This window comes from Apodemus sylvaticus, chromosome 5 (assembly GCF_947179515.1).
Source record: "Apodemus sylvaticus chromosome 5, mApoSyl1.1, whole genome shotgun sequence".
NCBI lineage: Eukaryota > Metazoa > Chordata > Mammalia > Rodentia > Muridae > Apodemus > Apodemus sylvaticus.
In genome coordinates, this window is record NC_067476.1 from 160,209,749 (window position 1) to 160,234,600 (window position 24,852).

The 24,852-nt window shown below is 48.9% G+C and overlaps 3 protein-coding genes across 3 annotated transcripts; 2 read left to right on the top strand and 1 right to left on the bottom strand.

Annotated features, from left to right (window-relative positions):
* The first annotated feature begins 1,439 nt into the window (after positions 1 to 1,439).
* LOC127684725 (neuroendocrine secretory protein 55) lies at positions 1,440 to 2,558 on the top strand. Its single transcript, XM_052181593.1, has 2 exons — positions 1,440 to 1,607; positions 1,699 to 2,558. Exon 2 carries the CDS (start codon positions 1,769 to 1,771, stop codon positions 2,522 to 2,524), a length of 756 nt encoding a protein of 251 aa, XP_052037553.1. The 5' UTR covers positions 1,440 to 1,607; positions 1,699 to 1,768; the 3' UTR covers positions 2,525 to 2,558.
* An 11,200-nt stretch (positions 2,559 to 13,758) lies between these two features.
* Positions 13,759 to 17,636, top strand: LOC127686338 (guanine nucleotide-binding protein G(s) subunit alpha isoforms XLas). The gene is made up of 2 exons (XM_052184464.1): positions 13,759 to 16,687; positions 16,900 to 17,636. The coding sequence occupies exons 1-2, from the start codon at positions 14,341 to 14,343 to the stop codon at positions 17,172 to 17,174; spliced, it is 2,622 nt and encodes an 873-aa protein (XP_052040424.1). The 5' UTR covers positions 13,759 to 14,340; the 3' UTR covers positions 17,175 to 17,636.
* A 2,043-nt stretch (positions 17,637 to 19,679) lies between these two features.
* On the bottom strand, positions 19,680 to 23,161 carry LOC127686339 (cytochrome c oxidase subunit 3-like). Its single transcript, XM_052184465.1, has 2 exons — positions 22,080 to 23,161; positions 19,680 to 21,862 (listed from the first exon to the last, which is right to left on the bottom strand). Exons 1-2 carry the CDS (start codon positions 22,881 to 22,883, stop codon positions 21,353 to 21,355), a joined length of 1,314 nt encoding a protein of 437 aa, XP_052040425.1. The 5' UTR covers positions 22,884 to 23,161; the 3' UTR covers positions 19,680 to 21,352.
* Between the last annotated feature and the right edge of the window lie 1,691 nt (positions 23,162 to 24,852).

The following is a 24,852-nucleotide window of genomic DNA, read 5'->3' on the forward strand; positions in this document are numbered from 1 at the left end:
GGGACAGCACCAGCCTCAAGACATCACTCACAATTTCACCTCCTGAAGGAACCTTGGGGGAGCAGCTTGGAGAGGCAGCAGCTCCTCTTCTTATGACTCTTCACAAGGACTCAAGGAACAAACCAGCCCAATGTGTGACACGCATCCCATGTAAAAAAGCAAAAAACAAAAACATAAAACGAACAACAAAAACACCCTGATAGGACTTCATGCATCCCTGTAACACAGCTCTGCTAGTATTAAGGGGTTTTATATATATATATATATTAGAGGCACTCTATATTTAACAAAGCAAGAAGCAAGATAACCGAGCCCCACACCCAGTTCCCGCAGGGCTCCATCCCCTCCTGTACCTACCTGAGTCCATCAGCTCTTCTGGCGCTCAGGAGCGAGAAGGTTTGTTGCCTTGGTCTTCCGCGCCCAACAGCACGATCCAGTGGTCTCTGGCCGCCCCCTAGCCATGATGCTCTCGCTGACGTACCTGCTTTTCTCATGTAGCGTGAGCTCGATGAAGTAACGATGCTGGAAGAATGAGCTGATGCTCTGGTTAAGATATATTAACCCCTCAAGACCCCTTTCTCTAATCTAAGACCCGCTACGGTTCCTCGCTGTCTTCAGCACCTAGAACAGAGCTCCGCGGGCGCCGGGAGCGCAAGAGTGTTGGTTGAACCCTCTCAGCTGAAATGTATGAGTCGGTGCTCAATGACTACCCTAAAAATCCACACCGAGAGCCGCAGTTGAAGGGCCTTCTCTTGGATACTCTCAGCTTCCTAAGGTCTTCCAGCACACCTTAGTGAACAGTGTTTTCCATGTGCCGACTATCGGCTTGCAAATTCCTACCTCTACCACCGCGGGTGGCTTACTTGTCAAGGGGCTTCATACCTTCTTGGAAGCTGCTCTAATTACAGCTACTTAAACAGCCCTGACAAAAGTAACCACCTTTGAGATGACTGGTGTTTACTTGAGGCTCGGGTGGGTCCTCAAGCATCCAAGCTCTTCGGTCATTAACGTTCATTCACCTACGGATCTTCTCTCCCTTGAATATTTACAATTTTGCATTCCGGTTTTCAGCTGTTTGGTGGCTATGCTCATGGAGAAAAAGTTGAGGAGTGGGGACAAACCCCTGTGGTAAATCTACACCTTGGCTTCTAAAATCCGCTAACCTGTAGCTATCTCATTCCCTTCTCTCGCTAGACCTCGATATCCGCGCCCCCCCCCCCCCCTCGATGCTTTGGCCAAATCATCTCAAACAAGGTTCCCGCCTGCCACCTGCCGGCCCGTTAGGGTCTGCGCCATGAGCTATGCGCCACCGCACAGCTCGCGGGGAGGCACTCCCGCCCCCAAACACCTCCCTACTGCACATGCCCGGCAGAAGTCCGCGCAACTTTATAGGGCCCCACTGCCCCATCCCTCCTCAGTCTCCTCTATCCTCTCCCAGACGAGAGGATCAGTGGAGGCGCCTCTCGGAGTCTTAGACTTCAGAGTCTGAGACTTAGCGAGAGGAGCCTGGAGGAGACAACCCTTCTCTCTTCTTTACCCATCCCTTTCTTTTACTTACAGACGCAAGCTGAGGCGCGGAGCTTTAGAAAGTTCGCAGTGATCGGAAGGTAGGTACATCCCTTCTTTTCGCCCGAGGTGAGACTGGGGTCTCCGGACCCCAGCTTCTCTCCTAAGGTTAATCCTTTTCGGCCCCAACAGTCTTTGCGCAGTGGGCCCACTCTCTGCAGAGCCAGAGGGTGAGTCCGCTTCTCGGTGAGCGCCTAAGAGAATGGATCGCAGGTCCCGGGCTCACCAGTGGCGCCGAGCTCGCCATCATTACAACGACCTGTGCCCGCCCATTGGCCGCCGGGCTGCCACCGCTCTCCTCTGGCTCTCCTGCTCCATTGCTCTCCTCCGCGCCCTAGCCTCTTCCAACGCCCGCGCCCAGCAGCGTGCCGCCCAGCGCCGGAGCTTCCTTAACGCCCACCACCGCTCCGCAGCCGCTGTAGCTATCCCACAGGTACTCCCCGAGTCCTCTGAATCCGAGTCTGATCACGAGCACGAGGAGGTTGAGCGTGAGCCAGCCCGCCCCGAGTGCCTAGAGTACGATCAGGACGACCTCGAGACCGATTCTGAGACCGAGCCCGAGTCCGATATTGTATCCGAGACCGAATCCGAGACCGAGCCTGAGACCGCCCCTACAACTGAGCCTGAGACCGAGCCAGAGGACGAGCGTGGCCCCCGGGGCGCCACCTTCAACCAGTCACTCACTCAGCGTCTGCACGCTCTGAAGTTGCAGAGCGCCGACGCCTCCCCGAGACGTGCGCAGCCCACCACTCAGGAGCTTGATAGCGCAAGCGAGGGGGAGGAGCCCCAGCGAGGGCCCTTAGACCAGGATCCTCGGGACCCCGAGGAATCAGAGGAGCGCAAGGAGGAGAGCAGGCTGCAGCCCCGCCGCTGCAGGACCAAGAGGCCAGCCCGCCGTCGCGACCAGTCCCCGGAGTCCCCTCCCAGAAAGGGGCCCATCCCCATCCGGCGTCACTAATGGGTGACTCCGTCCAGATTCTCCTTGTTTTCATGGATAAAGGTTAGTTGCCCTGACCAAAATGGGGTCCCTAAGACAGCGGGGTGGGAGATAAGAGACACAGATGGGAGGTAAGGTGGGAAGGGAGCGGTACCCATTAATCAGCCCAAAATGCACCCCAGAAAAGGAGAGGGCTCTTCAAATCTCTCCAGGGCACCCAGGGGCGCTTGGGAGGCCAAAGGTTTGTTGGACAGCGAGGCTTTTCTGGCGCCTCGCTGGAGACAACCTGAGGGCCCCGAGCTGGCACCCGGTGCGCAGCATTGAATTCGGTGTGCCACACTGAATTCCCAGCGCGCCCCAGGTTTGGAGCCACACGCGTAGACGGCAAAGGTAAGTCATTTGTTTTCTACGTTCCTTCCCCTCCTCCTAGAGAAGTTGGTTAGTCTTCAGCAACGGAGTTGGCTTTAGGTAGAGCCCACTGGGCTCGGTATGGAGGTGCACGCACCAACTTTGGCGATCTGAGACTGCTGCGCCATAGCTACACTATTGCAATGAGCAGAAAGTAACTGCGTTTGGGATTTGGGTGAAAATCTGGAGCCTAAGGCGCACGTGGCATTCAGCCGGCGCAGAGCCTGGAAATCGGGTACCGGCATGGCCAATTTGGGGCCGCGGGACCCTGGAGCCAGTGCCCCCCCCACGCCGTGCAAGCAGTCTTGGCTAACACCGCTCACCTCTGGAGGTTCGAGGAGGCCTGAGATCGTGAAAATGGGCGCGCGCACCTCTCCTGTGCGTCCTAAAGCCAACCTTCCCGCGCAGATAGGAGTTTCTCGATAATGCATAGTGCTTGGAGGACACTCAGTGAAGATATAGTGATCTTTAGGGGTGCCCTTCTGGGCTACCTGGGTCGGCAGGACGACTAGAATCACATCGGGGTATCGCGCAGCTGGTTAGGCGGATCCGACTTGTCCGGAGAGGTCCAGGACTGTGCGCCTAGGCCCTAGAGGCAGGAAAGAAGGAAGGAGAGCCGTACCAAGTGGTCTTGGGCGGAAAGGTAAAGCGGATCAAGGCACAGGCTGAGTAAGGGGGTCGTGGCTATCACTCTGACACTTTCAAAGGTGTCCCCAAAGATCGTGGCACTTCCTAAGCTGGGAAGATGTCGCTTAGAACCGCGAGGTGGCAGGGAGGATACGCTACAGTCATTTTGGCCATCTTCAGCTCGGGTAGGGCTGTATTTGGACTCTGTAACCTGTGGGGGAGGGGAGATCGCCGGTGATCTGCCCCAGCGCCCAGCAACACACCTTGGAATGCTTTCCCCTCCAGCCTTGGGCGGAAAAGCTAATCTTAAGTAAATCGTATCTACTGTATCTCACCCAATTAGAAACTTTTTTTTTAAGTGTGCGCGGCTGGTCTTGTGGCGGCTTGAGATATTTTGATGGAATGATTTGGGAAATCTGGTTAAGAAAAGCTGTTTCAAAGCTTTAAATCAAAGACGGCTGGGCTCCTGAACTCCTAAGAGGAGACTGGTGCTAGAAGGAACGCATTACGTAGTCTCCCTTCCAGGACCTACCCTCTTTCCTGGGATGGCGTCGCAGCCCCCAGAACTTCAGTGGGGGTGGGCTGTACGCACTGCGGGTAATTGCGTCTTTGGTCAACAGCCGGAAGCAGTTTGTTAGCAGTGGGTAGCCTGCAGAAAGGAGGCGGGGGCTTCTGGGTTAAAAGCGTGAAATTGCCTAAGTGAAACATTCTTTCCTAAATTAAAATGCTCGGCAACATAGGCGACGTTTTCTTGACGTTAGGTACCATTTTGTCTTGTGATGTAATTAGTAGCCTGAGTTTACCAAGCAACAGGTTTCTAGTTAACAGGTGGAGAAGCCGCACGTCCCAGCAGCTAGATTTTTCAGTAGCTAAATTAGGGTGCTGCCTTGTTGCTGGGATAAATAAAAACGTAAAAGTGTCTCCAATTTCTATACCCCCCCTCACGTTGTTCTTATAGAAGCCCAGAGCCAGGCATGGTGGCGCACACCTCTAATCTCAGCAGGGGTCGGGTGGGGGCTGGGGAGGCAGGTGGATCTCTGTGAGTTATAGGACTGCCAGGACTGCAGAGAAACCCCGTCTCCCGGGGAAAAAACAAAAGCAAACAAACCAAAATAAAAAACAACACAACAATAACAACAAAAGAAGCCTAAGTGAGCCTTGTAACAGGCTCATATCCGGGGTATTCAAACAGGAAGACACATTTTGCTGTCTATTAATAACCTTCCACTGTCTACCTTAGTCACAGCAGACGCATTAGCCCAGCCTGCTACCCACCCGCACAACCCTCCCTCTCAGCACCTCCCCCTCACTAGAGCTATTTGGACTTCAGGTGAAGAAACCCCAGAGGGCTACATAGAAGCATACCACCCTTGCTCCCAAGGTCTTCCCTCACAACCCCCTGGCTCCCCACCACCCACACAAGAGGTTTTGGTAAAACAGCCATTCCAAGCCGATTTTCTGTGAAATAGTTCATTTGCTCACCAGGCTCAGACTTTCCTTTTCCAGGGGCTTTTCTAGGAGGTCCTCAAACATCCCTAACTGGCCTTTTGTCTCACTGGGTTAAAGCGGGGTTAGCATTTGAATGGACTGGCAGGCCCTTTCCCGACTTGGATAGTCCGGCTTGGGGGGGGGGGGGGGCGGGTTGCTGGCAAAGCTAGTTAAACAATCTTTAGGATCTTTTGCTGCATTAATCTGTTTGCTTAATGAGAAGACTTCTTTCTGTGGGGGAAGGGTTCGATTATTGAATTTCTTTTAAGTGAATGTCTTTTAAATTACGTGGCAATGTTCAAATACCATGTTGTGGCAAAGCCCAGACACAAGCATTTTTTTTTTTTAGTTTATCAATAAAAATTTTAACTATATTTGTGAGAATTGGATAATGAGATGGGAGGCACATAAAAAAAAAAGTGTGGTTTTTTTTTTTTGTTTTTTTTTTTTTTTATGTGCCTGACTGAAGCCCTTTTACCCTCTGGGATTGCTTACAACCTTTGACTCTTTAGCCTCCCTTTTAGCAGCTGTGTTCCGTTAACAAGAAACTTGAAACATCAGAACTGGTAAGAATACAGTTTTTTTTTTTAAATAAATTTACTTAATTTATCCTTTGTCATGCTCTAAAAGAAAAAGAGGGTGAAGAAACTGAGCAGAAACCATGGTTTGGGGGCAAGCAGGACATTGGCCATCACAAAAGCAAGTCCTGATAATCAATTGTTCAGGCAAGAGACCAGTGATGTCACGTGTTAGCTTAAATACTGCTCCCTCTGAAGTACCACTTAGTGACAAGATGAGAGACTCAAGCCATACCTTTGATCCCATGCTCCGCATGAAGGATGGATGTCCTGTTGTGGGGTTTGGGCACTAATTAACCTATCTCCCAAACCCAGCCAGGGCAGCAGAATGAGACAAAAGGCAAACAACACTGGGTGAGCCCAGGGTGCCTCTTTCCCACCTTGTTGTCTGTCTCCAGGTTTTCCCTCACACCCTTCTGCCTCAGTTTCTTCTTAAAGTGCTCTAGCAGAACAAAATGGTTCTCTCTGGTGTCAGAAGGGTGGAGCCGCCTCTAACTCTGTGACGTTCCCAAATCTCAAACGCTGACTAAATAAAAAGCACTAACTGTGAAGAAGTGTGTTTGTGTTGTCAGATCTTTTCAGCTCGTGGCAAATGGTTTAAGAGGGGTTGGTAGACTGTGGGATCCACTGTGTCCAGTCCTGAGGCAGGGGTTGGGAAGCAAGAGTGAGCATTCGAAGGCACTTGTCAGTGCCGAGTGTGGCATGCTGTTCCCGAATTCCCCTCCAGTGCTTAGTGTCTAGAATGAGCCTTACACAAGCCAGTTGGTACAAGCCCATTAGGGATGCTAGCTAGGAAGTATAGGGAGACAGCCAGCTGACAGTGCAGGTTACGTAATGGCTTAGAGGCTCTAGATGGTTGGGATAAACAAAGTGTTTTACCTCCTGTCCATTAACATTCCCCTCCCGGGGGCTTTTCTCCAGCCATTTCCAGCCAGCGGTCTGTCTCCAGTTTTAGTACCCATATAATCTTTGTATATGCTGAAAGACGTGCTTATAGTTAAGTTCACTCTCACTCACCACAAATACACATACACGTACCAGACACATGCACCTACTCATGCTCACACCCCAGACACCACACACACACACACACACACACACACACTCATCCACACACAAACATCACACTCATACCACACACTCATCTATACAAGCACACTAGACACACTCACAAACACCACAGATACTCATACATACTAGGCATACTCATACACACACCAGACACACATAAGCACACACACACACATACACACCAGACACATACAAGCACACACACAAGCACATCACACTCATATGCACGCCAGACACACCACATACTCACCGCACAGACAGAAATACACATGCCAAATTTGGCTCCATTGCCTGGGACAAACAAAGCAAACACTTCTCCCCATAATTGGTTCTGCAAGTTAAGCCATTTTTTTATTGACCATTTATTTCATGTTTTAACCCCTTTTGGGCATTTAAAAATTTGGTCAAATTTTACTAGCATTTGTTTTCTCAAAGTCTCCTAGCTAGGGAGCCCCACCCCCAGCCATGAGGCAGGAGGGCTGGTATGGCAAGGACCGGATTACACACACAGCCCAGTGGCATGGCTTCCCTAGTGCAGGCATCGGCAGTGCAGGCATCAGCAGTGCAGAGCACCGCCACTCACTGATAGCGTGGTGCTCAGCCGGCAGAGGCAGGGCTCCCCGGGGGAGCTTCACCAGCCTCAAATGTGGAACATCCCTGTTTTTTTACTATGGTTTTATTTTAGGGTAGACATGTTACACATTAGCAAGGGGAGGTGGGTGCCCCAAGATAAGGAAAACAAAAAGGGCTGTGGGGTTACAGAGAGTAAAAAAACAAGCTATGACGGTCCCAGGAAGGAGCTGCACTCAGGCAGGAGCTCTGGACAAGGGGTAGAAAAGGAGGCACAAAACCAACACGTTTTCTAGGTGCACAAAAGCATTCTGAAGAGATAGGGAATCAAACCATTGAGGATACAACCAAATATGGCAGGCAGAAGAGGGAAGCCGAGACCAGGAACAACAAAGAGCATCGACACCTCAGTGTTAGGAAGAGGATCTTTAATAGCCAAAGACAGACAGTAAACTAGGATTTCACATCCTTCACCTTGAGGCCACTGTCCCAGTCTTACAGAATGGAGTTCTCATAAGGATACCAAACTCATTAACCAAAAACAGTTAAAAGCTACTAACCTTACTTAATGGTTTTTAAAGCATTGGGTTTTGACTCAAGGAAGCCGAGCCTCCGAGGCTCCCATTCATCCTTGAGCGGCACAAGAATGCAGACCTAGAGGCCGCAGATTTCTCTCTCCCCCAGGCAAGACCCATCTGATTCTCCAGGCTTACGGGTCTGTTTCAATTAGACTTCATTAGCAAAATTTGCTTTGTGTGATTGAGATTGCATGAAAAGGTGAACAACACAACCCCCTCAAATTCAAATAGCATTCAGGCCTGGAAGTCCCCGGTCCATCGTGAGTTACAGATATCTTACACAGCCTTTTTATTAAAAACCACATTGCCTTCCCAGATCCCAGCCCCCACTCCTTCTACCTCACTCCCACCCCACCCTGCCCCACCCCTCCAGTAGACACCTTCCCCTGGTTGTTTCTCTCCTCTGAAACAGGCCCTTCTCCCTCAGTGGCTTCAGCTGTATTCTCAGCTGTTTTTCACAAAGAAACCCCAGCAAAATGTGGACATCTTGTGCAGGCACAGGTGGCAGGAGCATGGCACGCTAAGGTACAATTTGGTGGCCCTTCCACAAAGAAAGCCATTGAGATGGAACCATTGCTCACAAGCCCAAGGGCAGGCCTGACCTGGTATCTGTGCTTTTCATCTAGAAAGGACCAGCTGTATTCACAAATGCCATTTCATCCCCCTAACACGAGTCCCCCGTCAGCCCCAAGTCCAGTATCTTGTCCTATCTGTTAGGGACATCTTCTCTTTAATTAGCATTTGCCTCAAACAGGCCAGCCACACAGCCCCTTCTGCAGACAGCAGTAAGCGGCTGCCGCCTCCACCGGCGGAGGCAGGCAGGGAGGATGGCAGGGAGAGGGGCAGGGCTGCAGCAGTCTTTAATTGAACAGTAATTAATTGAACAGCTTCAAAGTCTTATTGCTACTCAGGGAAACACTCAGAAAACCTTTGTCACTGGGATGTTGGGGGGGGGGCTGATCGAGTGAATTCCTTTTCTATCTTTTCTTTTTCTGCATCTGGTTCCTTTGCTTGAAAACTAATGGTACACATATGCCCTGCAGGCAGAGAAGCCTCCCTATAAAGCTGCCCCTTCCCCAAAGCCACAAACCAAAAGCAACCTTCCTGCCACCGGTCTCGCTCTTCCTGGTTTCTGCGTCCGCCCCCATCTTGCTTACTGCACCCTCCCTTCTACCCAAAGAACCTTTCCTACTTGGCTTTCTCTTTTGTGGTTACAGGGATAAATCGGAAAGTTAAGAAGCAGGTACTTAGGGTCATCTGGATGGGCTTTTGGCAGAAAACAAAAACCTCAAAAGGAAAAAATAAACTTAAAAAAAAAAAAAACCACCGTAAAATATAAGCATAAATACAATTCTTGATTGTAAACAAGCACTCAGCCCAGGGTACCACAGAAAAATGGGACCACCCCTCTTTAGGTAATGAGGCTGAGGGAGAGTCGGCTTCTTTCTGGTTGGTGTGACTCTCAAAAGGCCACCGGATTATTTCTCACTTGGGTGTCTGGGCCGGCTGCACCCGGGAGTTGACGATCCTGAGAGGAGCAGGGCCCAGTGGAAACAGGAGTAATCCTCACCACTCCTTTCTAATACTGAAAGTCCTGTCCTCCCTTATAGCCTGTCACCCTGGCATATTTTAGCGTTTGCCCTTTCCACCTATTCAGCCTTCTTCTTCTGCACCTTTCCTGCCCGCAGCTCGGTGACTCGCTGGCGGCCTCGTTCACTCAAGGCTCTCAGCATTTACCCCTCCATCACCATGACAAAGTCAGCTGGAACAATGACGACACATCTTTAGACAGGGAGCTTGAGAGATGGGTAAACAAAGGTGCTTGATTCACAGGACCTGCACGGTGCCCAGAACTAGCTCGCACAAGTTGTCTTCTAAGCTCCTCGTGAACAGATGCATGCTTGAGCATGCCCGCGTACACTCACTCACCCGAGCACTCACACAAATGAGGGAGGGGAAAGACCTTTTCTTAGTGGAGAGTTATAATGTGAGACCATTAGAAACCCCACTCCTAGTAGGGTGAGGCCCCAGTCCAGGTGCTCACCAACACCCAACAATAATGGTTCCCATCCGTGTCAGACAAGGATTTAGCCAGCAAGGTCACCAACCTGAACAAGCACTAGACAGTGAAACCCACCAAGGTGTCTCCTGGTCAACCTGTACACTGACCCCCCTGCAGCGCTTACTCTTCTGAGCTCCCCGATTCCTCTGAGCAGGCCGACCATCCAGTTACCCTTTCCTATTCAGCGTCTCTTATGCCGGCTCCTCTCTCTGTAGGGCCCTGCTGAACCTGCTGCTGTGCACGGCAGAGCATTTGTATTTAACTCCGTGCCTCTATAGGAAATTGAGAGCACAGGGCAGGGGAAATTCAGTATTAAGTCCTGACCTCTGTTTTCCCCAGTATGAATTTACCTTTAAATTAAAGTGCCGTTTTCCCCCCTTTTTCTTTTTAAAGTCAATGTAAAGACTCTTTCTCAGCTTTTCCAAACAGGGGCCATTTTGTATCCGAGGATATCTGTACAAACTCTGAGGACACTGATATTATTAATACTAAGGGGATGCTACCGGCATCGGGTAGGTGTAGACTAGAGAAGCCATGATGCAGACCCAGGGACTGCTTGCACTTCTGTCTCTGGAGCCTGCCCTGCTCTCTCTCCAGCTGGCCTCGCCTTGGCAACATCCCTCCACGGGAGAAATTTTAATCTCGTTCATTTTATCTCAAACCTTAGTAAGGCTGATGGGCAATTTGAATTTTTGCCTTCTACCCTTCTCCTAAACACTTCAGACCTTTCCTTCCCAAGAATTGATTGTAAAGAAATCTCTCTCAAACCGTCCATCTTCCATTCAAATCCGCCATGTCTGAAATAAAATAAAAAAAAAAAAAAGACTCTACCTCCATACCAGCTCCTCCCTGACTCCCCTCTGTAATTCTCAGTGTCCACAACCCAGGTGGTAGTCTGACTCTCGCCTTTCATGACCCTGTCTGATAATAAAATACAAGAGCTTCCAGGAAGTCTCTTTTATCCATTGTGTCTGGGTCTCTCTCCTCTAGGGGCTTCCGCTGCTGCAGCCTCGTCGTGCACAGCCCTTCCTTTGTCCCCTTTAACGGAGCCACCCTCCATGTTGGTTCTACCCTTTCTATAAAAACTCGATTCAAATCTTGATCTGCGAAGGGGGTAGAAAAACACACCTTTCGCCTTCTACTCCATTTCCTCCTCTTCACTTCCTGCCCAAAGAGCCCGGATGCTGCATGGATGCCACAGAAAACACATCCATTTTTCTCCCTTCTTTTCCACTGCTTCTACTGGAGCAAAGGTGTCCGATCATTTATCTATCCAGGCCCCACAGTTCCTGACGATGGACTCTTTGTTCCAAGATAGGTGAAGGTGTGCCCGCTCTGCCCCGCCCCTTCTATTCAGTCAAGACATCTGGCTATGGAGCACATAGGCGCCATTTTCTCCATCTGGTCTTTGCAACCCCTACTATTGGAGGCCTTCTCTTTCCATTTTCATGCCGTTCTGCTCTTTCACAAGGAGACTGGCATGCTCTGGATGTTTCTCCCTGTCAGAGAAGCATGAAATAAGAAAGAATGTGGAACAAAGGATTCTCACAGATCACAACAATGTCTGAACAAAGAGAACCTGAGCCATTTTTTTTTGATGAATGGTGCTTTAGGGATGGGCGTGAGAGGCCTGGAAAGCCCGTAAGATCCGCATGGCGGTCTCCTTGGGTCTCCGACCTCAGCATCTACTGACCTTCCACCATGTGCAGGGTTCAGCATCTCTGGGAAATGAAATCTGTCCATCTTGTACTGCTCGTCTGCATCGGAGCAATAAGCTCTCTTTCTCCACAGGCCTGGCTCACCACCTCCAGGCCCTGGAAAAGTCTTTTTCCGCGGTGCCTCGGCGATAGCCCTCTCTGTGTAGTGGGCTAGCCTACCGCCATCATGAGCCCAAGGGATGGTCCATGGGGGTCCCTGACCTTCCCACCTTGCCTTGGCGATTTAGGGCATCAAAAAGCTTGGCCACCAAGGCACTCACGGCGACCGTGGCCTTCTAGGCCTGGCCGCCATACGCCCACCCGCCACCCGCTTCCAACCAACCCAGCAATCACAACCTCTTTGGGCGTTCCAACGCGGCGCCCCCTATTGGACCTCCCACCCATATCCGGTTTCCGGTCTGAAGCCCCCTGCTCATTCGCCAGGCATCCTTGATTGGCGTGACCCCAGCCCAATAGCTGACCTGGCGCTGGGGTCGGAGGGGAGTGGGCTAGTAGTTGAGACCCAGTTGGCCGATTCCGTATATGTTCAAACCGTTTCGCCATTTTGAGTAGGGGTACTTGGCCAAACTTTTGGACCAAAGTTCAAAGTGTCCGGCATGCAGTGTGTTGAGCCGAAGAGTTGAGGTGGCACGCCTTCGGCAGGTCGCAAACATTCTGTAGGGGTTCACTTTGTTTGCTTTCTTCTACTCAGGGTGACCACGTGGATGCTGCAGGCAAGGGGCTGTAGTGTGCTGAGCCTGCAGTGAGAAGAGGGACATGTTAGACTTCAGAAAATTAAATCTTGCCGCGGCGCACCGGCATGCATATTGCAATACAGACATCTGCATAGTGCACAACTGCCGCAGCCTGCATTATGTAGCACTTCATACTCTCTTTCCTCGGGGTCCTGCAGGCCAGACCTGCCCACTGCTTAGCTGCATTACAACAAAAGACAATGCCTCGCGCCATCGCCATTACCTACAGGCAAAATGTCCGCGGTGTGCGCGTGCCGCGTGCACGCGCGTGCGCGGCAAAACAAAACAAAAAACCCAAAAGGCTAACAAACAAACAAAAAATACCCCTCGTCCTGCCCGGAATTCTTCTGCAGATCCCTGATCTAAAGCATTTTGTGATTATTCGCTGAGCCCACCAGGCAGTGTGACTGTTTTTATCCTGCAGCTCTGAGCTAACCGCAGCACCACAAGGGGCGTGCAGCCGCTGGCTTTGTGGCCGCGCTTAATATCCCCCGGGGGGGCTGTTGCAGTTCTAAGGAATAGCAAATGCTCTATGGTGTTTACAACAGAAGGAGAAGGGGATTAAAGGGGGCTAGTGAAGGGCTACATTAGATGAATTGAACATGGAATCGGCAGCTGGCGCCGGTGGCCGGAAGATGCGAGTCTGGGCAGCTGTTGCCGCCAAGGCACGGTTGGTTGGTGGGTTAAGGGCATATCAGGTCTTTAAGACCACCCTAAATGGGTCATCAACCACACCCCAAATCTCTTTTTTGCTTTTACCCAGAAGACAGAAGTACGATGCCTGAGCTAGGTAGGGGTCTTCCGGTAAGCCCCGCGCCCCCTCCCCTATCTGCACGAAAGCGGCCACCGTGAGTACCGCCTGAGGGGGCTTTGCTTGATTTTCCGCAGTGCACTGCCGAGACATTTATTTCTACTGCATCACTAGCCACATAAAAAGAGCGAGTCCTGACTGCGTCACACTATGCCACTGCTTAGACCCCCGAGGGGTAGTGGGGATGGGGAACACTGAAGGGATTTGCTGGAGCCGTCCCCAACAAACAGCAAACATAAACATTAAAAAAAAATGAAAGAAAGAAAGAAAGAAAATAAAGAAAGAAAACTACCCTGGAGCATTTATGAAACAAATCGCATGCTTACATTCGGCACTTTCTCTACGCTTCTGGGGGGCTCACGACCACCTGTCGCGTTTTCGTGCATGTGCCTCTACCTCTTTCCTTGTATCCTAAAGCCTCTTGGAGTTTAGTATGGGTAATTGCCTAAGTATGGGGTCTTTAGATAAGGAATTCGCCGCATACTTGGGTAATCTGAGGTGATAAAGCCCTCCTGCAGTCCCTCCTCCCCTCGGGAAGAATCAGAGAGGGAGGGAGCCTTTCAGCGTCTGTATTCTAACAGACCAATGCCCACGTCTTGCGTCACGTGACCCAGCAACGCAAGAGAGCTCGCGCGCTCTCTCTGGCCAGGGAGAAAAAGAGCAAGACAGACTCAGATCAGTCCGGGAGAGGAGAGGACGGAACCGAACGTTTTTCTGAGGCCTCCGTTCATCTGCCCCCTTACCCAAAGTCGGGAGCAGTTGGCACCGGGAGCCAGCTTCCGAGGACAGCTCACTACAGAGACCGGCGTCCTCTGGCGGCAGAGAAACAGGTCTTTCTACGATTTTCGAGACGAATCGGCACGCTCTTAAATGCCAAGGGGGCGTGGCTAAAGTACAGAAAAGTATGAAGAAAGTGTAGAAAAGTTTCTAAAGTTGCTGGCCGACCACAGCCCGAAGGGGTAAGTAAAAGTAGGAAGGTAACAGACTTCACCAGAAGAGATGACTCACTTCAGACGTCGTCCTGGGTTCTAATCCATGTTCATCCATCCTTGCAAAGTTTGGAAACTGAGGCAGGAGAAGTTTCCAACCAAAACTTGAAAAAAAAAATAAATATATTTTTTTTCACCCTAGTTTGGCTGGGTGCTCCGTCTTACGGAGCCCCAAATTTAATTTGAAAAGCCGCAACCGTGTTATGGGCATGCTCAACTGCCTCCACGGCAACAATATGTCAGGACAACACGATATCCCCCCTGAAGGGGAACAGCCCGAGCAAGAACCTTTGGAAGCCCAAGGGGCAGCTCCCCCCGGTGCTGGGGCTGGCCCAGCCGAAGAACTGGAGACCGAACCGTCTAACAATGAGCCCGTCCCCGACGAGACTGGCAATGAGATCAGTGGACCCCCAGAAGACTCAAAATCTGACATCCGGAGTCCCCAGCAGGCCGTCGAGGAAGTCCGAGTGGGTGGAGACTACAGCCCACCTCCGGAGGAAGCCATGCCATTCGAGCCACAACAGCCCAGCCCGGGACATTTCTGGCCCACCCTGGGGCAGCCTGGACCATCTGGGACCCCATCAGGCTTCAAAGTCTTCAACCCAGCGATTTTGGAGCCCGGGACCCCCACTGGTGCGACCCCAGGCTGGGGAGCCTCTACCCCCCCACCAGAAGAAGCTATGCCATTTGAGTTCAATGAGCCTGCCCGGGGAGACCGGAGCCAGCCTCCCTTGCAAGTCCCAGACCTTGCTCCAGGAGGTCCGGAAGCATTGGTCCCCAGCGCTCTTCCCGCGGAGCCCGGGAACGTCAGATTTGAAAACGCTAGCTTCCGAGGAGACTACAGCCCCCCCCCTGAAGAATCTGTGCCATTTCAGGTCGGTGGAGAAGAAATCGGGGGCGCTAGCCCACCCCCAGGCCTCCCGCGAGTCATCCCTCAAACCGCCATTGGCGGCGAGCTCACGACAGCCGCGGTCCCGAGTACGCTCTGCCTCGCTCCCGCCGAGAGCGCGCCTCCCCTCTGGGTCCAAGGCGCCATTGACAGACCATTCCGCGAGGCTATCAGATCTCCTCCTAACTTCGCTTGCGACAGCCCCCCAATGGAGATCACCAGACCCCAGCTTGAGATTGGCAGAGCCTCCATTGGGGTCGACGACGACATCGCTGTCAATATGGACAGCCCCCCAATCGCAAGTGTTGGCCCGCCCATCGAAGTCTCCGGAGCCCCAGATAAGAGCCAGCGCACAGAGAGACCCCCAGTTGAGCGAGAAGCAGCCGAGATGGAAGGAAGCCCTACCACCGCTGCTGCGGTGGAAGGAAAAGTCCCCTCTCCGGAGAGAGAGGACAGATCCTCCACCGAGCCTGAAGCAATGGATGCCAAGCCAGCCCCTGCTGCCCAAGCCGACGACGACATTACCGGATCCGAAGCTGACGGAGGTTCTCCGGATGCCGCGATGCTCGGAGTTAGCGACTCGGATCTCGGAGAAGGCGATACCGATCCAGGAACACCTTCAGATCTCCAGTCGGATCCTGAAGAAGTCGGAGAAGCCCCAGCTGTCCGCGACGAGCCTGACGGAGGTACGGCCCCAGTCGCCCCAGCCACTCCTGCCGAGTCTGAGGGCGCCAGAGATCCAGCCGCCGAGCCAGCCTCCGAGGCAGTCCCTGCCACCACGGCCGAGTCTGCCTCCGGGGCAGCCCCTATCACCCAGGTGGAGCCCGCAGCCGCGGCAGGCTCTGCCACCACGGCCGAGCCTGCCGCCCGGGCAGCCCCTATCGCCCCTAAGGAGCCCTTTACCCGGGCAGTCCCCTCTGCTAGAGCCCATCCGGCAGCCGGAGCAGTCCCTGGCGCCCCAGCCATGTCAGCCTCTGCTAGAGCAGCTGCCGCTAGGGCAGCCTATGCAGGTCCACTGGTCTGGGGAGCCAGGTCACTCTCTGCTACCCCCGCCGCCCGGGCATCCCTTCCTGCCCGAGCAGCAGCTGCCGCCCGGGCAGCCTCTGCTGCCCGCGCAGTCATTGCTGGCCAGTCGATCTCTGCCGCCCCAAGCAGGGCCCATCTTAGACCCCCCAGCCCCGAGATCCAGGTTGCTGATCCGCCTACTCCGAGGCCTCCTCCGCGGCCGAGCGCCTGGCCTGACAAGTACGAGCAGCGGGGCCGAAGCTGCTGCAGGTACGAGACAGCAACCGGAATCTGCGAGATCGAGTCCTCCAGTGATGAGTCGGAAGAAGGGGCCACCGGCTGCTTCCAGTGGCTTCTGCGGCGAAACCGCCGCCCTGGCCTGCCCCGGAGCCACACGGTCGGGAGCAACCCAATCCGCAACTTCTTCACCCGAGCCTTCGGGAGCTGCTTCGGTCTATCCGAGTGCATCCGTTCACGGTCCCTCAGCCCCCGGAAGGCCAAGGATTCTATGGCGGAGAGGCGCAAACAGCTGCGCAAAGAAGTCATTGAGATGCGAGAGCAGATGCGTGCAGAGAAGAAACGCAGCAAGGAAATCGACAAGCAACTGGAGGAGGAGAAGATGGACTACATGTGTACACACCGCCTGCTGCTTTTAGGTAATGCGGCAGCTTCTGCCTCTGGGCAGTAGGGCCGCCCGGGAGCCCGGGGAGGGGGTGGCAGTGCCTTCCCGTGGGGCTTGGGCCTTGCCCGTGGGAGGAGGGGGTCTGGATACCCTGTTAGAAGTTCCACGGAGGGACCCCCAACTCTGCCCTGGGGTGGGAGAGGGGCCTTTTGGAGGGTTCGGGTCGCCGAACTGTATGCCCTCCAGGGAGAAAAGTGGTGCCGAGCGACACTGAGGGTCGTTACCGGCCGGAGGCCAGCGCCAGCGCCAGCGATCGTAGGCTGGACAGGCGGGGGCGTGAGGTGAGCCCAGAACTGCTGGGGTGGGCCCTTCGGGGCTCCCCCGGCTCAATTGTTCGTGACCGCGGTGGGCTAGGGCCATCGGGGTGCGCGCCCCCGCCTCGCCTAGCACGGCTGCTTCGACTCAGACAGCTTGTTGTTGGTGTGTGTTGGTGTCCATTTTCTGTGTTCGCCTGTGCATGACGTGCTCAGTGTGCCCCAATTTTCACCCCAGATACTTTCTACGTACCCGCCGATTTTATATTTGTACTCTGAAATAGGTTACCTTGTGATTTGCGCCATGGCGCGGCCAAAACTTTCCGTGTTGGTAGACTCTGTAATAACCTGTGTGCAGACTCTCTGCAGCGAGCAGAGGGAAAACGCGCAGGCAACGGTGGCGTGGCATCCTGGGTAATCTGCTGGGCCGATGGCTGGGGGTAGTGGGACCCGCCGCCGCGGGCCTCCATAACCTTTTTCCCGGTATGTCTCTCTCTCTTTTCCCCTTTGAGTTAAACATTTCCTCACTTCTCAATACATATGTCAAACCCTCCCTCATTAACGGTTGAAAAAACAGACACTTAGGGATCTAGGGCTTTGGGGTTGTTCAAAACATGTATTCTGTGCACACGCACACACATACTGGGTCCACCTGTGGGGGGGAGTAGAGTAGGAGGATGGGGGGGGTCAATACTTTAGTCCTGTTGGCAAGGCCACATTCAAAACACAGGGTTAGTTTCAAGGGGGTGGGCGTGGCTGGGTTTAAATATATATAAAATAATTTTCTTCTTAGCGAAGAGCCCGAGGTAAGGCAATCAATCATATTTTTACAATTCGTGGCAGGAGGGGCCTAGTGTAGGAAGCTTGGGAGTTGTATGTTGGGAGTACAATGTTACCTTTGTATTTTAATTGCAATTAAAATAAAAAAAAATACTCAGTGCATACCAAATGTGTGGACAATGCATGGGAAGCGGGGGCTATTGTGAACTGTATATATGTTTGCATGTCAATCTTTTTTCAAGCAGCTTTGGCTGCGGGAAGGAGGACTGAAGGTAAGAGCTTCTATAAATCAGTTGGGGGATGAAAAAAAATAAAGATTTTTTTTTTTAGGATGACGATTAAAGAAATGTTATGCCAGCCAGATAGGTGCCATTTGAAGCCCTCATCTCCCACCGCCCTCTCTCTGTTCAGCCCACTCCCCAGCTCTCCATGTCCCCTCCCCTCGCAGAAACCCCTCCCCTCATTCCACAGTCAGAGCCCCTCCCACCTCAGACTTCTCATTTCCATCCCGAGGCGTTCATTCTTCTTGCCAGATTAATCAAAACAGAAATTAACAATGGTCTGTATCTGTGGCTTAAATAAAATCTTCATGAGTGAATCTCCACAATTAATTTATTTTATTCTCTAAAACCTGTCAAGGGATCTCAGGATCACAGTTTTCTAAGGCTGTGCTCCATTTGTCTGTGAAATATCTGGTAATCTGTGATGCTGTTTATTAAAGATATTGATGACATGACTGTGCTGCTGTGATGTGCCCCCCCCCACACAATTCATTATTTTAGATGGGATGGTCATTTTATTTATGCCTACTTGGGGAAATATTGGTATCATTGAATCAAACACATGGAAAAGGAAGCTACTATAAATTTCAAATGCCCCTGTTACGTGAAAAGCATAGTACCCTACATGACAGGGCTCGGGTTTCACTGCAGGTCCATTTCCATACTCTGAGAAGCTGACCTGTGAGTTGGGGGGTGTGGGGCCCCCGATGTCTGCAGGTGGAAGAGCAGAATGACTCTGCATTTTTGAATCCCGGTTGGTCAAGTAGACTTGTCCCTTATATTCTGGGGCCTCAGTTGCCTCATTTGAGAAACAAAGCTCTCCCAGGAAATTTTCATTCAAGTATCCTATAGTAACAGGACTTGGGTCTTCTGAGCCCCCACCCCCAAATACAGGGAGAAAGGCCTGGAGGTTTACGCTCTCTGCTAATGCAGGTCTCTGCACCAAACCTCAGGTCTGAGGCCAGCTACTTTCAAACAGCAGACGTTTTCCTTGTATTCCTTAGATATTTTTTTTTTCCTAGAGGGGGTAATTGAACCCAAACAGAAGCACATTTTTGGGGGTAGCATGGCACTGGCCTGTCTGCCCTTTGAGGATGTCAGCTACTCTGTTCTTTTAGATGCAGCGTCATCCAGAAGGCAGGCTGCTCAGCCTGGCCTAGGCCTTGTCTCAGTGTCTGAGATGGCCGTGGCTCCCTGCTGCCTGACACTGCAGCAGCGCTGTCTGTCAAAGCAGGCTGCAGTTTCCCACTAGCTGCTTTCATTTCACTGAAGTAACAGGAGAGGGATTGTCTCTGGGTCCTTGTTATTGATTGAGGAGGGTCGAAGCAGAAGGAGGGGATTTACTCGCAGTTACAAGACTTTTCCATTAACTGTCTAGCTTCATTACGTTAAACAAGATATCTATGCCTTCTGACCCCTGGAGAGGTAGATCAAATGACCATCCTGAGACCATGTTTCTTCATGTGCCACATCCAGATTCATCTGTTGCTTTAAAAAAAGAAAAAAAAAAGCAGTTTTCTGTGTGCATTCTCCATTTTTATTGCCCAGACGTCATATTGCTAAAATTATTTTTAAAGATAGATGATAGATAAAAAAAATTAAAAGATAACAATTTAATAAAAATAAATAATGTCTAAAGAGCTGAGGCTTTTTAACATAATGTAATCAAGGGCTGTTTTCATGTTTCTTTCAGTTTAAAAATCTGTGGGTTAGACCTTTTTTTTTTTTCCTTTCTTTTTCACTTGGATATTTATTATCTCTCGGTTTAGAATCTGAAGGGGCTACTAGATCAGGATATTTTAGTATCTCTTGCCTTTATTACAAGTATGTAAAGCACTGTGTATAATATGACCACTATAGTAATACCTCATTTTTATAGAAAATCACAATTAATTATATAATTATTTATTTGGCTGCCAAGTGGTACGATACTGCACTGCATCTCAGCATGATGATTGGTTTTTATTTTTTGTTTTTCTATTTTTTTTTAAATGCAGCCATTTTCTTTTTCTAAATACCGAAGGCCTCCACTGAACTGTTTGGTGCAGTGGGGAGCCCATAGCTTCCCCCCACCCCCAAATTTCAAATTTAAGGAAGATCTGCATCCTACCTCCCAATAACATCTGCAATAACAACGTGTTTTGCAGAGGTCCTTTAAAAAATTTCAACTTCTCTCAAAAACATTTTTTTTTCTAAATAGGTAATTTTATTTTTATCTTAAACATGTGATCTACCGTGAGAAGACGGCATGAGCCGTAGGGATCAGCCATGGCCTGGGGGGCGTGGCTCATGCTTCTAACATTGTTAGCTAGTGGTCATCACTGATAATGATGACACATTTTAATTGCATTTTGCATTTTTTAAAGTCTTCTGTTTAGTCACATCAGCCTTTTTAAACAGTACTGGGCAATAAAAACACTTCAGTGCCCCACGTCGTGAACACATCCATTCAGATCCCAGACATTAAAGGCCAGGGCCTCTTTTTTTTCCCCAAAGGTGGCAAGGTAAGTATGTGCAGGACCCAGGCCTCTAATGCGGAGGTGCTAATGCCCACCGAGCCCATTTGAAAAATTCTGTATGACTTTCTCAGAGCTGAGAGCATGACAGTTGGAGTGTTCTGTGATCTTAAAATCCCTTGTCAGATGACAGGTGTCTAACAGTCTGTTGCTTTCTGAATCCTAGCCAGGCCCTGACAGACCACTGACTGTAAATGCCTATCGAGTGAACATGAAATGGAAGCTGCCCATTTGGAGGAAGCCATTTTGTGGAGGCTTAGTACTCACATTTGCTTCACTGCTCCTCGCCACATAACACAAATACACACACACACACACCCCACAATATATACAACACATACACATACATATACACACAAACATTCACATACATACAACACATTACAACACACATATATACACATACACACACAACACATATACCCACACATATACAACATACACAACACAAATACATATATACAACACAGACACACAACACCACACATAATCATATACACACATAGAACATATACATACACACACACAACACACATACAACACATACATATACCACACACACACAGCATATACAATGCATACACATACACAATATAACACACACAAATATATATGCACAATACATCACACATACAACACACATACACAACACATATACACAACACACACATACAAACACATACAACACATACATATACACACACATATACAGCACACATAATGTATACACATAAACACAACACACACAACATAACACACATAAACTCACATATAATACATATACAACACATATACACACATCTAACATCTAACACATGCATACATACCATACACACACAACACATACACATACAACACAAGATACATACACACAAGACATACACAACACACATACACATACATACATACACAACACACACATACATACACATACAACACATACATGTACCCACACATACACAACACACACAATGCATACACATATACACAACACAAACAGCACACTACACACAAACATATATGCACATACATCACACACACAACACACACACACAACACACATACATACACATATAACACATACGTATACCCCAACACACACAGCACACACAATGCATACACATATATACAACACACACAACATACCACACACAAACATACACACACACAACACATATACAACACATATACACACACCTAACAGATAACACATACATATATACATGCCATGCACACACAACACATACAACACAACACACACACAACTTATACACACACAACACACACATACATACACATACAACATATACAAGTATACCTACACATACACAGCACACACAATGCATATACATATATACAATACACACAACATACCACACATATAACACATATACAACACATATAACACACCTAACATATAATACATACATATATACATACCATGCACATACAACACATACAACACAACACACATACACACAACATATAGACACACAACACACACATACATACACATACAACATATACAAGTATACCCACACATACACAGCACACACAATGCATACACATATATACAATACACACAACATACCACACATATAACACATATACAACACATATAACACACCTAACATATAATACATACATATATACATACCATGCACATACAACACATACAACACAACACACATACACACAACATATAGACACACAACACACACATACATACACATACAACATATACAAGTATACCCACACATACACAGCACACACAATGCATACACATATATACAACATACACAGCACACCAAACACATAAACATATACACACATACATCACACACAACAAACATACACACATAACACATACATATATACACATACAACATATACATATACCCACACATATACAGCACACAGTGCATATACATATACACAACACACACAGCGTACCACACACAAACATACACATATAACACATACACACACCTAACATATAACACATATATACATACCATGCACATACAACACATACACATACAACATAACACACATATACACAATATATACATAACACACACAACACACACATACAATGCATATATATACCTACACATACACAACATACACAACATATATACATATATACAACAAACAAACCACACACAAACATACATACAACACATACAACATACAAACACATAACATGTAACATACATACAATGCACACACAACACACAAACATATATACACTGCATATACAGTGCACATACACACAGAACACACACATACATATACAACAGACAGTGCATACACATATACACGCACATAAAACACATACATACTTACATAATACACACACAACACTCATGCACACATGCATAACACACACATAGAACACACTTAACATACAACACACACATATACACAATGTACATACCAAACCACACACAAGCACACACACATAGTACACATACACCACATACACACATACACACATAACACACTCACACACTGAAGATTTTTTTCCTTTTGTTCTTTTTTTTTTTTATAATGTAGGTTTTCCTTGACATCTTTTCTGAGAAAAATCCCAGAATAGTTTTCTTTAGCAGAGCTCAAGCTTATAACAACATCAACATCAATAACAACAAATTATTATTATTAATTATATAATCATAATTAATAATTAATAATTAATAATAATAACAACAACAATCATAATACAATGCAGTTGCTTTTGTATACACATTCCTAAATGGGCAATGCTACAATACACAAAATTCTTGCTAAAGGATTACAGGGTCCCAAATAACTTTTCTCTTCCTGGTCTTTTTAAAGTAATCCTTATTTTTAGTTTACAGCTAAGTCCCATTTTTCTATTTATCAAGAATCCATGCAAGATTTTGAGAAGAAACTGTTTTGTAGATTTATTTTGATGCAGAAATTTAAAAATTTTTTTAAAAGAGAAGATAGCCTAGTTGATCAAAATTGAAACCCTCAACTCTAGGCACATCTACTTCTTTTTACAATGAATTTCCCCTGCGAATAAGATGTGCCCACCCCCCTTCTCAGCAAGACTGTAGCTTTTCAGATGCTGCTATGTCTTCCAGGAGGCACACAAACAGCAAATGAAAATTAGTTTCTGAACTTTTTTTTTTTAAACCTATGACACAGGTTAAAAATCATCTTCCCCTTCCCACAGTTTTCATGAAGTTAAAATTAGTATAGTTTTTGCCTCTTTTAAAGTAAAACTTCACAGAAAGAGGAAACAGTTTCCAAGTAGAAACAATAAGCCCAGAGTGAGCAGAGGCCAGGAACTATGGGCACTGGAATTCAGCCTCTGTGGGCCTCCAGCAAGCAGACACCGAGCCTCTGTCTGATGCCCACCTACCAAGGTCTTTAGTCTGCTGGATGGAATGCCCGTTGTTACTGCACATTCCTAAGCTGACCTATGGACCCCTGACCTAGGATCAAGCTCTTCAGAGAGAATAGAAAGAAAATGGGTCTGGCCTCTCCTTTGGGATTTCAGATAAAGAATCTTTGAGGCCTTTATGCAGCTTAAGAATACTTAGTGGGCAGTCTCAGATGTGAGCTGCTAAGGAGGCTTCGTTTCCAGAAGACTCAGAGGGGAGGACTTTTTTTTCTTCTTAAATCCCTAAAAGGAGAGCCAGAGCCTGGGTGAAGCTTTTTATTGTGTAAGAGCTAGCGTGTTTCCCATGTGAGCTCCCCCAAATGTTGAGGTTACAGCTCCTATTTTATCCCCTTCTCTACTTCAAGTGAGGTTTTACTTTATTGTATTTTTGTATGTTTTCCATGAGAGACTGTTAACTCCAGCCTAGGTGCTCCCCACGTCTGCCATGTTCATCTTATACTTCACTCCTTGTTATGGGTTTGTAACACCAGTTAACTCAATAGACAAATGACAGCCTGCCAAATTTAGGATATGATAATGTGGCAGAAGAAAGAGGAAACCCTAAGAGGGTCATTCCACCACCCCTTCCTGAACAAGTATCACCTGCCTTCCTGCTTGTGCTCCTCTCTGTCTCCTGTCATCAGCTACCTGTGTATTTACTAGTTCAGGATTGTCAGTTAGCTTAGGGTCTGAATGTGGTTGCTTTACATGCAAAAAGGTTGTTTCTAGTTTCCCTTCCCATAACCAGATCGCTGGAGAGGCAGACCAGCTCGTGGGAGTGGAAAAGGACAAGAGGACAAGACCCCAAGAGAGAGGTAAGGACCTACTCCCCACCCCAACCCCCAAAATGTTAACTTTTTGATTATTGCCAACCACCACAGGCCCCCTTTGAGGGG

Excerpts from the sequence above, each read along its gene's own strand:
- LOC127684725 (XM_052181593.1), top strand. The coding sequence starts at position 1,769 with ATGGATCGCAGGTCCCGGGCTCACCAGTGGCGCCGAGCTCGCCATCAT.
- LOC127686338 (XM_052184464.1), top strand. The coding sequence starts at position 14,341 with ATGGGCATGCTCAACTGCCTCCACGGCAACAATATGTCAGGACAACAC. Across the intron at positions 16,688-16,899 it reads ACACCGCCTGCTGCTTTTAG|GGAGAAAAGTGGTGCCGAGC; the intron begins GTAATGCGGCAG and ends TATGCCCTCCAG.
- LOC127686339 (XM_052184465.1), bottom strand. The coding sequence starts at position 22,883 with ATGTGTTTTATGTGCGTGTATATGTGTATGCACTGTCTGTTGTATATG. Across the intron at positions 21,863-22,079 it reads TGTGTGCTGTGTATGTGTGG|GTATACTTGTATATGTTGTA; the intron begins GTATACTTGTAT and ends GTGTATGTGTAG.